Source organism: Squalius cephalus (genome assembly GCF_949319135.1).
Source record: "Squalius cephalus genome assembly, chromosome: 7".
NCBI classification, from domain to species: domain Eukaryota; kingdom Metazoa; phylum Chordata; class Actinopteri; order Cypriniformes; family Leuciscidae; genus Squalius; species Squalius cephalus.
This window is the reverse complement of record NC_137128.1, coordinates 6,865,312-6,877,847: the sequence shown is the minus strand read 5'-3', so window position 1 is coordinate 6,877,847 and position 12,536 is coordinate 6,865,312. Positions and strand designations below refer to the sequence as shown.

The 12,536-nt window shown below is 45.5% G+C and overlaps 1 protein-coding gene across 2 annotated transcripts in view; it reads right to left on the bottom strand.

The window, feature by feature from the left end:
• LOC307161654 (NACHT, LRR and PYD domains-containing protein 3-like) overlaps positions 1-12,536 on the bottom strand; it is a 112,968-nt gene that overhangs the window by 71,303 nt on the left and 29,129 nt on the right. For both annotated transcript variants that reach the window (XM_079876518.1, XM_079876519.1), the window contains exons 8-9: positions 10,619-12,449; positions 2,497-2,667 (exon numbers count right to left, since the gene is read on the bottom strand). In XM_079876518.1, the coding sequence (XP_079732644.1) occupies positions 2,497-2,667; positions 10,619-12,449 (2,002 nt within the window). The remainder of the gene's footprint in view (positions 1-2,496; positions 2,668-10,618; positions 12,450-12,536) is intronic.

Below are 12,536 nucleotides of genomic sequence, written 5' to 3'. Positions count from 1 at the left end.
TGGACATGCGCTGGCTTGAGCAGGGGGACCTTGTGTGCGCTGCAGGATTTTAATCCATGACGGCGTAGTGTGTTACTAATGGTTTTCTTTGAGACTGTGGTCCCAGCTCTCTTCAGGTCATGGACCAGGTCCTGCCGTGTAGTTCTGGGCTGATCCCTCACCTTCCTCATGATCATTGATGCCCCACGAGGTGAGATCTTGCATGGTGCCCCAGACCGAGGGAGATTGACCGTCATCTTGAACTTCTTCCATTTTCTAATAATTGGGCCAACAGTTGTTGTCTTCTCACCAAGCTGCTTGCCTATTGTCCTGTAGCCCATCCCAGCCTTGTGCAGGTCTACAATTTTATCCCTGATGTCCTTACACGGCTCTCTGGTCTTGGCCATTGTGGAAAGGTTGGAGTCTGTTTGATTGAGTGTGTGGACAGGTGTCTTTTATACAGGTAACGAGTTCAAAAAGGTGCAGTTAATACAGGTAATGAGTGGAGAACAGGAGGGCTTCTTAAAGAAAAACTAACAGGTCTGTGAGAGCCAAAATTCTTACTGGTTGGTAGGTGATCAAATATTTATGTCATGCAATAAAATGCTAATTAATTATTTAAAAATCATACAATGTGATTTTCTGGATTTTTGCTTTAGATTCCGTCTCTCACAGTTGAAGAGTACCAGTGGTGTAGTCTACGTGATACGCAGGTATACGCCGTATACCCACTAGAAAAGGCCAAGGATTTCCGTATACCCACTTAAAAAATAGTGAGGATACGTAACAACTTCGTTTTGTGTCAGAACTTTCACTTTCATTCATAAATTCACACCCCGTCAGTGTTTGCAAAGCGACACCGAATCGCGGAATCCAGTCACAAATGGAGCTTGCTAAGCAGAACGTCACAGAATTTGGCTATTTTTGAATGAATAAATCAAAAGTAGGGCTGTACAATGAATCAAATCTCGATATGGACTAGTGTCTGTGAATATTAAAGTTAAAAGAGACTGCAATTGTTCTACGCGTCTCTGGGAATGGGCGCTCAGTGTGCTCCACTACTACGCACACACACACACACACACACACACTGAAGCATGTGTGACTCACGCTCGTGGTATTTTCAGCGTTTCACTGTATTGAGACATGATGTAGGATAGGATACACATGTGCACTTTCATCGCAGAGCTGCTATGAGAGTCACTGCACGAGAATTTCACCATTTCATTTGATAAAACTATCGTCATTCATTCATTTCATATAGCCTACACATAGAAACTGTAATGACTTCACAACAACCTGTCAAAATAAAGGTTCAGTATAACTTGAAGAAATTATAACAGAAATATATTACTATTGCACAGTAGAGTATACTTTAAGTAGGCCTAATAATAATAATAATAATAGTTTATTAAAACACACAGAAACTCAAATGTCTACAACCCACCAAAATAAAAGTTTGGTCTAACTCAAAGAAATTAGAAAGAAATTGCACAGTAAAATTCATTTTAAAATAATAATAATAATAATAATAATAAAAAAAAATAATAATAAAATCTATTAAAACGTTATTTTAAGGGAATATCACACAAGTTTTCATACATGTTTTAATTTAAACAGTAAACTTGCCAAAACAACACCATTTTTTTTTTCAAAAGCACCATTTCTAAAAGTAAATTTGTATTTCTGCCTATAATGTTTCTTTTTTTTGGGGGGGGGGGGGGGGGGCTAAATGTAGCTCTTAACTGGCTAAATTAGATGGTGATTAAACAATAAACAGTAGAAAATCAGTTCAGTCTCCCCAGCAGTAAATGTCATTGGCTGTTAAAGTCTTGTGTTGCTTATAATAAATTGACATGTTGATAACACCTAATATTTCATAATGGTCTCAATTTCATGTCGATGCATACTGTATGCATTAGTGAGTGTGGTGGTGCTTATGGGGTGACGCTCTGGGATGGGTGAGTATGAGGCGGGGGGGGGGGGGGGAGGGGGGTGATATTACAGTATACTCACTACAAAAATCTAGACTACACCACTGAAGAGTACCTATGATAAAAATTACAGACCTCTACATTCTTTGTAAGTAGGAAAACCTGTAAAATCGGCAGTGTAATACTTGTTCACCCCACTGTATATAGGAAATACTTTATCCACTAAATATTATAATCCCTTGAAAATTAGCCCATGATTTACTCACCCTCAAGTCATCCTAGGTGTATATGACATTCTACTTTCAGACAAATACAATTGGAATTATATAAAAAAATGTCCTGGCTCTTCCAAGCTTTATAATAGCAGTGAATGGCTGTATATTTTTCATGTCCATCAAAGTATGAAAAACTCGATGAAAAAACACAACAACAATAAAATAGCACAATGACAGGATTGATATGGTATACCCAAGTTGTAACAAATAAATAAAAGATCTTTGAATTTTTCACAAAAGTTATCTCTCATTGTCCTGTCAGTCATCACACCTCACTCTAGTCATGTGACACCTGTGGCTCAACTTACCTCATTATCTCCATTTTACACTTTTCATTCTTCAGTCCAGTGCAGATCAGCTTCACTCCTGAATCATGCAGATTATTATTGTTCATGTTCAGCTCTTTCAGATTGGTATCTGCTCCAAGAACTGCAGCCAGAGCTGAACAGCTTTTGTCTGTTAAGTTACAATCATTTAACCTACAATAAGTCACAACACAGAATTAGATGGAACACATACAATACATTTTCTATATAGAAATATTAAATACAATTTCCATTTATTTTTTACATAAACAGCATATACAGCAAAGAAGCTGAGTTAAACTAGCATTCATCTTCAAAAACTACTATTTCCAGTACATTAGTGTTTTCTATTCAGTGACAAATAACCTAGATAAAATGAAGCATGTTTGAAAAAATATTTGTGTAAAGCTTTTATATCTAGGATTTATGTGACCTGATGGAGTTTAGGTTCTTGGTCTAAGGTCAACCGATGGCTAATGCCGATATCTTAGAGAGCAGGGTGGCCAACGGGTGATATATCATTAATTTAAAGATAGTAAAAAAGCATCCATAACAATTGCTGAAGTGAAATTTATAGTTATTTTACTTAATTACTAAATTAGAAAAATATATTTAAAAACATTATATGAAAAAAAGAAATTTTGAACAATAAAAAATTTAAACTTTTTTTGTAGAAAAAACCTCTTAAAATGTGTACATCAAATATGATACAACAGGCTTTTGATAAATGCTTATTTGTAAATCTCTCGATCTACATATTGCATTACATTATTATAACATTAAACTACAGAATTACTCATAGAAATAAGCATTTAAAATATCTAATTACTGGGAGAAACAGAGGGACAACTAATATATGATGTGGTAATATATATGTACTTTAAGTAGGTTGTATTATATAAATCTCAATGTTTTATGCTATAACCTTTCAGAATTTCATCTTACTTTTTGGCAATATAAACAACATCTGTACCAAATTACTTTCCTTCACCCCAGTTTGGGTATATGAATAAAATATGTCAGAATTCTATATGTCATACAAGTCTGGTGTATCATATGATACAAAACAATAAGGGTGTCACGATTTCGATTTTCGATTTCTGCCACGCCCCCATGTCACGTCAGCTTGGCTTGCCAAGCGAAAAAAAAAAAAAAAAAAACACACGTGTTGAAGTGCTGCGAGTCTGCCAACTCTCACACATTCACCGTGAGACACACGCAATTGACACTTTTCACACGCTGTCACTCACGCCACACATCCATTTTCTCACGCACAGAAAAATCACGAAGCAAAGAAGACACAGAGACCGACAGACTAGAGCAGGTTACTTTATGATATAAAAAAAATCTCAGCTCTATGATTCTGTCAATTTTATTACGAAATTCAAAAAATAAATAACCGTCAGAATGGGTGTGGCCAGCGTGTATATATTCAGTGCTCACAGGCTAAAATTCTGATTTTCTTGTCTTCAGCGAAGCTCTTCGAATCGCTGGATCTTGAGAGCCGCCGCCGTTGAAACCAGCGACCAGCAAGCTTAGGACAGCGCCTGAGGAAGCCGGCCGTCTTCGCCGCCTTCAGCCATCCGTGCCTGCTACGCTATTCGGCGACATATCCTTTACATTATTACTGTTACTGTGTGTATTCTAAAAGAGCTCGTTTTTCCTGCGGCTCGTGCCGCGCCCCGCTCAGCAACGGAGACCGCCACCTCTTCTGCACTCTCTGCCTGGGCCGCGGGCACGCCGCCACCACACGGTTGTGCCGAGTGCGGCTGCCCCGAGTGCGAAGAGCTTTCAATGTCGACCCTGCGGGCTCGACTTGAAGCTTTCGACCAAGCTGTCGCTCTGCCTGTCCCTGCCTGGGCCGCGCAATAAGAAGCGCCGCTCGCAGAGACCACCGGAGACTGTTGTGACTGAGGAGCTCGCCGGAACCTCTCCCTCGAGCTCTTTCTCGCCCTCTCCCTCCCGGCCGCTCAACCGCCGGCTCTCGCCCGCGCCGCCGCCGCGTCAGGAGATGAGGCGAATGTGATAGATACCCGTACTCTCCCTCTGTTCGAGCCGTGCAACTGCGCCGCTCACAAGGGATGGCAGAAGCGGACGGTCTCGGAGCGAGTTTCCTCTCCCTCTGTTTGAGCCGCGCAAACTGCGCCGCTCACAAGGGATGGCAGGAGCGGACGGTCTTGGAGCTCTCTTTACGTTACAAGAAAGCTACTCCGTCCTCGCGCGTCACTCACCGGTGAAAGGGGAACAGAGTGTTTTCGTCCCGCCGTGGCCGGACTATAACCTCCATTTCTCACACATTTCTCAGGCCCCTCTTAAGTTCAGGCGACTGGAATTGTTACTATTGCAGTATATCGCGGCAGATAAAATTTATGCTGTTCGCTTCTCTGAGCTCGCGGCCAGTTTTTCTTACATACAGAAAGCAAGCCCGCTCTCTCCCTCGTTGGGCCGCGCAGATTGCGCCGTTCAAGGGATGACAAAGCGGGCGGTCACGAGCAACGTTCAGCGTGCGCGCCTCACTCACCGGCGAAAAGAGAAGAGAGTGTGTTAGTCCCGCTGCGGCTGGACAACCGCCAATTCTCACACATTTCTCAGTCCCCTCTTAAGTTCAGGCGACTGGAAATATTACTATTGCAGTAAACGAGCCTGTTTTAAATACACGCACGCCTGCAAACAAACGCCGACGCGACACATGAGGTCGCTTTTTATATGCTCGCGCTAACCGAAAGCTAATGTGTTTTCCCCTGTGGCTCAGTGGCAGAATCATACGCTTTCGTGGCAGATAAAAATGTATGCTGCTTGCTTCTCCGAGCTCGCGGCCAGTCTTTCTTACTTACAGAAAGCGAACCCGCCTCTCGCACCACACCTACTCATGGTGCTCGAGTATTTATGAGCGTCTGAATACGAGAGAAGAAAAGACGGTTAAGTCCCACAGCGCTGCGGCTGGACCACCGTCGAAGCTTAACGCTCTGTCAGTCCCCGTTGCCACGGCTACTGCAGCTGTTTACCTCGCAGTCAACGAGCCGGTATATCTACCCGCTCGCCTGCGCGCAACCGCCGTTCTCACGGCAACCCAGAGAAATTTCAAAAGAGCATAATGTCTGGTTGCACGGCTGATGCCGTATGTGTTTCAAGTGCAGTGAATGTGCCCACGTTTCTGTGCTCACCCCTGTACACAAGCACTATACATCCCGTGTCTCTCACAGAGCCCACTCTCATAAAGCAGGCAAAAGCCGCTTTAGTATTAAAAGTAGGTCACGTGTCCACTTCTCCGTGCCCACACCTACTCACTGCCCGCTCTGTCGCACGACCGGTCATGTTTTGAATGTAAGTCCTGTGCCCGCCCTCGAGCGCTCACACAACCGGGACACTGTGTGTAAAACGGCCAGCTATCACTGCGTGCGATCCGCCGTATCTAAGCACCACGAGCGCGCGCGCCCGCCCCTGAATGTAAGTCCTGTGCCCGCCCTCGAGCGCTCACACATACTAACGAACATTTTCGCCCCCCACACTATATGTTCCCTGTCAAAAGCCACCGGGACACTGTGTGTGAAACGGCCAGCTATCGCTGCGTGCGATCCGCCGTATCTAAGCACCAAGAGCGCGCGCGCCACGCCCGCCCCTCCGTTTCGAGCTCTCGAGCCCGTGATGCGCGGCGATCGGAGCCCGGAGGCCATTCTGCCCCTGGCTGCACACGCAAAAGCGTGGGAAGCTATTCCAGGCGCATCAGAATGGGTGCTAAGCACAGTAAAACAGGGCTATCGAGACCAGAGTGAATGGGGAAGTAGCACATCTACTTCGAGCAGAAATAGCTACACTTCTGTGCAAAAGGGCTATAGAACCGGTTTCCCCTTCCATGAGCGAGTCGGGCTTTTACAGCCGTTATTTCCTCGTTCCCAAGAAGGACGGAGCTCTCAGACCAATTTTGGATCTGAGACGTTTGAACAAGGCTCTTATGAGAAGACCGTTCAAAATGCTCACAACCAGACAAATTCTCGCGCAAATTCGCCCGAGGGACTGGTTTATATCTCTCGATCTAAAAGACGCGTACTTTCAGATCCAGATAATACCCCGTCACAGGCCATTCTTGAGATTCGCCTTCGACGGTCAGGTATATCAGTACACCGTCCTGCCGTTCGGCCTGTCTCTGGACCAAGAGCTCGCTGGTGCCCAGTCAATCAACCTCTTTTCTGGGTTTGGATCTGGACACTGTAGCGATGACGGCCCGCCTGTCGACACAGCGCGCGCGCTGCATTCGACGCCTGGCCGCGTCCTTCCGGCCGGGCAGCACCGTACCTCTCAAAACATTTCAGAGGTTACTGGGTTGTATGGCCTCAGCCGCAGCAGTGCTTCGGCTGGGCCTTTTACGAATGCGCCCGCTACAACGCTGGCTGAATGCCCGAGTGCCTCACAGAGCATGGGCTTCCGGCGGTATCCGCATCAGAGTGACTCAGAGCTGCGTTTCAGCACTGAAGCCCTGGTTAGCGGCTGACTGGTACCAGCGGGGAGTGACAATGGGAGCTATCTCACACCGCAAAGTTATCTCGACGGACGCTTCCACCTCAGGCTGGGGCGCTCTGTTCAAGGGCAAACCAGTTTTTGGCCTATGGTCAGACCAGGAAAAATGCCTCCACATAAACTGTTTGGAGATGATAGCGGTCGAGAACGCGCTCAAGCGCTTCCTCCCATTCATACAGGATCACCATGTGCTAGTCCGCTCGACAACATGTCCGTGGTATCCTATGTGAACCGACAGGGCGGTGTCAGATCCAGGAATCTGTGCAAGCTGACAGAACGCCTTCTCGTGTGGGCTTACCGCTCGCTGCGCTCGCTGAGAGCTGCGCACGTGCCGGGCCACCTGAATGTCGGTCCAGACAGACTGTCCAGGGACAACATTCCCCCGGGAGAATGGTCCCTGAACCCCCAGACAGTCCAGTTTCTCTGGCGCCTATTCGGCAGAGCGGAGATCGACCTCTTTGCGTCGGAAGACAATGCTCTATGCCCGAGGTTTTACTCGAAGAGCGAGGATGCGCTGTCCCAGACATGGCCCAGCCTCCCGCTGTATACTTTTCCTCCGATCTCCCTGTTGCCACAGGTCATGTCGAGGATCAGAGAAACGCACCACTCAGTGCTTCTTATAGCCCCGCGATGGGAAAACCAAACTTGGTACCCAGAGCTGGTGAGGCTGTCGCACCCACCCCCATGGCCGATCCCGGTGAGAAAGGATCTCCTTTCCCAAGCCGGTGGATCGATCTGGCATCCCCATCCAGAGCGTTGGTCGCTGCATGCATGGGTGATCAACGGATATCCTTTGACCTGTCAGAAGGGGTCGTGAACACGATCACACAGTTTAGAGCCCCCTCCACGAGACGGCTCTACGCGTCTAAATGGTCGGTGTTTTCCAAATGGTGCGCTACTAAAAGCTTGGATCCGCGTGCATGCGGGGTCCCGCGGGTGCCCGCGGGTGCTCTCCTTCTTACAAGAGCTGTTGGAAAAGGGCAGATCCCCTTCCACGCTCAAAGTATATGTGGCCGCTATTGCAGCGTTCGCTGAGACGACGCGCGGCCGGGCAATGGGAAGGAATGAGCTCATTATCCGCTTCCTCAGAGGAGCTAGACGGAAGAATCCCCCGCGGCCCCCCTCGGTTCCTTCTTGGGATCTGTCCTTGGTCCTGGCGGCCCTGAAGGCTTTTCCCTTTGAACCGCCTGAATCCGTGGATCTAAAGTACCTGTCGCTTAAAACCATTTTTCTGATAGCTCTGTCTTCAGTCAAACGAGTGGGTGATCTACACGCACTATCTATTAGCCCTGCATGTCTTGAGTTCGGGCCGAATGACTCGAAAGTCATTCTCAGACCGAGACACGGTTACATCCCCAAAGCGATTGGAACCCCGTTTAGGGCACAAGTTATTTCCCTTTCGGCTCTGCCAGCATCCGATAATGGGGACAGTGATAACCTCCTATGCCCTGTCCGGGCGCTGAGAGTTTACATCACGCGCTCCGCCGCTTTCAGGCGTTCAGAGCAGCTCTTTGTTTCCTTCGGCGGACGCACCAAGGGTCTCGCCGCCTCGAAGCAGAGCCTGTCCAGGTGGATAGTGGACGCGATCGCAGCAGCTTATGCCTCCAAACACCTGCAGTGCCCTCTGGGCATCAGAGCCCACTCCACTAGAGGCATGGCCTCGTCGTGGGCCTGGTCCAGCGGAATTTCTATCCACGATATTTGTATGGCGGCGGGCTGGGCCTCCCCGTCAACATTCGTGAGGTTTTATAACCTGGAAGTTCCTGCCCTACAGGCAAAAATATTGTCAGTATAAGTGACATGTATGCTCTGCCCAGTTCTCGTGTGCAGACTACGTTCATATTCTGGCGCTATTCTGGTACTATACTCAGGGTGAAGTGTTTGACTCAGACCGGCTGATCCGCTCTGTTTCCTATTTCCCGTTACGCGCTGTTATCGGTGCTGGCCCGCGCTGCTGGCCGCCCGTATTCCTCTCTGTGGCGCGGGGATTTTTCTCTTCATGTGAGACCGACTATGTCGTTCTTCTCCTACCCTTATGAGTGCTTATGTAATGTATGGGCTCGCTCTGCCGGCCCTACTGTTTTGCACTGTTATATGCTTATAGACCGGCCGCGCCGCTCTATTTCATATACGGCATGAAGTGCTTGTACTGTGCTGGCCCGTCTCTCCGACCGGCCACATATTCCAGCAGAATGTTTTTCCCCGGTTTCCCTGGGATTCATGGGCTGGATGCTCGGCGCACACGGCGTTGACAAGGGGTTCCCGATGCGTAAGCAACTTACGCAATACGAGAGAACCTCTCGTAAGAGAACGTACTCGGTTACTAATGTAACCTCGGTTCTCTCTAGAAGAGGGAACGAGTATTGCGTAACCTGCCGTGTCGCGCCACGAGCTTTTGCGCTTCAGACTGCGAAAACCAGAATTTTAGCCTGTGAGCACTGAATACACGCTGGCCACACCCATTCTGACGGTTAGAAGGGTGTGGAGGGCGCGAAGCGCCCTCATTGGTTGCCGCGTTCAGAGCGCTCACTGATAGGCTTAAGCAGTTGCCGCCGAGCAGCCAATGAGCACGCTTATACAGCCTGCCTAGGTCTGTCGGCTGCTGCACTGCGTTGACAATGAATACAAAATTAAGGATAATTTTTTGGCTTCAGTTCTCGAAGAAAGAAGACTTTCCCGATGCGTAAGCAACTTACGCAATACTCATTCCCTCTTCTAGAGAGATCCGAGGTTACATTAGTAACCGAGTACGTTTTTCATCAGCGTGAAGAGTCAATAACATAGCTGGAGAACAATTATGTCACATTTACCTCAGGAAAGCCATTAAATGACCATAATATGCTATAGCACGTATAGTTGGCAAGAAAAAAAATAGCTATAGAGAGTATTTTGCTAAATATGTGTTCTATATAACATATTTATTATATTTTTTACTTATATCATTAAATAAAGTTGTTATTATAATAAAAAAAAAATGCATTGTATTTAATTATTTTTAACCTTAAATAATAGCCTACTACCAGTTGATGGGGCTCTCTGTATGTTTACAGCATTAGGTGAGTTGTTTTTTTTCTTGAGACAAATTAACACCTATCTTGTGTAGCCTACCTAATATTTATCCAAATGAGTCAATATTAAATCAAAACACAATAATTGAATTGAATTGAAATAATAAAAAAGCGTAGCTTACCAGAAATTGTACCATGTAAACATTGTAACATGTTGTCACTAAACCTAATAAAATTCAGTTTAGTTACTAAAATGTTAGTGACAATCACAATACACTTATTGTGATGCAATTTTTTTTACAATCAAACAAATCGAGAATCGAATCGAACCGTGACTTTAGAATCGAAAATGTAATCGAATCGAGGATTTGGAGAATCGTGACACCCTTACAAAACAAACATGCAAACATTTTTACATGTTTTTTTTTATATTTTGTTTTTAGTTTTGATAAACTGTCTCCACACACACACACACACACACACACACAAAAGCTTTACAGGTATAGGTTTATGTTTATGATGGGGAATCACTATAGAGTAATGTAGATAAATGCATTTTTCAGATGAGAGCTAAACATGACAAAATATATTAAAAGACTTACAGGGCTCTTCTGGAGGTTTTGATGACTGCCGATAATCTAATGAGACACTCGTCTGATTTCTTGAATTTCTGAAGCTCAAACTCCTCCAGCTCTTCCTTTGATGTCAACAACACAAAGACTAAAGCAGACCACTGGGCAGGTGAAAGGTCACCAGATGAGAGACTTCCTTTGCTAAGGTGGGTCTGAATCTCTTTCACCAGAGTTTGGTCGTTCAGTTCATTCAGACAGTAGAACAGATTTATGGATCTCTCTGCAGAAAGATTATCTTCTAATTTCTGCTTGATGTACTGAACTATTTCCTTGTTGCTCTGGTCATTGCTGTCTTGCTGTGTCAACAGACCTCGTAAGAGTCGTCGATTGGACTGGAGTGACAGACCGAGGAGGAAGCGAAGGAAAAGGTCCAGGTGTCCATTGTCACTCTCGAGCGCCTTGTCCACTGCAGTCTTGAGAAAATCAATCATGGTTTCATTTTTGTTTTCCGGTTCTGTAGACTCACGATCTAACACACTTGTCTTGTTGATGTCTAGAAACAGATGTGCATAAAGGGCTGCAATAAACTCTTGAATGCTCAAGTGAACAAAGCAGTACATGGTACCAAGAACGATCCCTGTTTCCTCCTTAAAGATCTGGGTACACAAGCCTGAGTACACTGATGCCTTATAGACGTCAATACCACAGGCTTCCAGGTCTGTGTCATAGAAGATCAGGTTGTTTCTTTCCAGCTGATGAAATGCCAGTTTCCCCAGTGAAAGGATAGTGTCTTTATCCCAGGAAACATCTGGTGTGTATTCTCCATCATACTTTCGGCGGCTCTGCTGTATCTGAAAGCGGAGAAAGTGTGTGTACATTTGTGTCAGAGTCTTAGGAGTGTCTTCAGTGTTTGATTCCTGCAGTGTTTTTGAGATCTCATCAGCCTGAGTGTTTTTCACATCATTATTTATTTTCTCCTCCAGAATGTTCTGGAAAACAGTGGCTGAAATCCAGCAGAAGACTGGGATGTGGCACATGATAAAGAGACTCTTTGATTGTTTAATGTGATCTATGATTGTGTTGGCTTGAATATCATTCGTGAATCTTTTTTTGAAGTACTCTTGCTTTTGTGCGTCACTGAATCCTCGTATCTCTGTCAGCCGGTCGATACAGTCAGGAGGAATCTTACTGGCAGCTGCTGGTCTGGTGGTGGTCCAGATGAGAGCAGAAGGAAGCAGATTTCCCTTCATGAGGTTCGTTAGGAGAACATCCAGAGAGGCTGGTGACGATACATCACGCCACACCTCATTACAGTCAAACCTCAGAGGAAGGCGACATTCGTCCAGTCCATCAAGGATGAACAGGACTTTAAATTGATTCATTCTTTTAAGGTTAATTTCTTTTGTTTCTGGGAAAAATTTAGTTAAAAGGTCCACCAAACTTATTTTTTCTTTCTCCTTTAAGTTCATCTCTCTGAATGGAAGAGGAAATATAAAGCTAATATCTTGATTTTCTTTTCCTTCAGCCCAGTCCAGAACAAACTTTTGCACAGAGACTGATTTTCCAATGCCAGCGACTCCTTTTGTCAGTACAGTTCGGATCTCCTCGTCTTGTTCAGGCGCTTCAAACAAGTTTGTGCAATCAACCTGTATCTCTTGTGCTTCATGACGCCTGGAAGCAACTTCAATCTGTCTCACCTCATGTTCAGTATTGACCTGTTCACTGCCACCCTGAGTGATATAGAGATCTGTGTAGATGTTATTCAGAAGTGTGAAGTCACCTTGCTTCGCAATTCCTTCAAACACACATTGATACTTCTTCTTTAGGCCACATTTCAGCTGATGAATGAAGAACAGCTCATCTAAACACAGGAACAGACAATAGATAGTTTTAGTCTTCATTTTCTCTCCTACATTTATAAGAGACAATCTGACAGATGATCATGAGT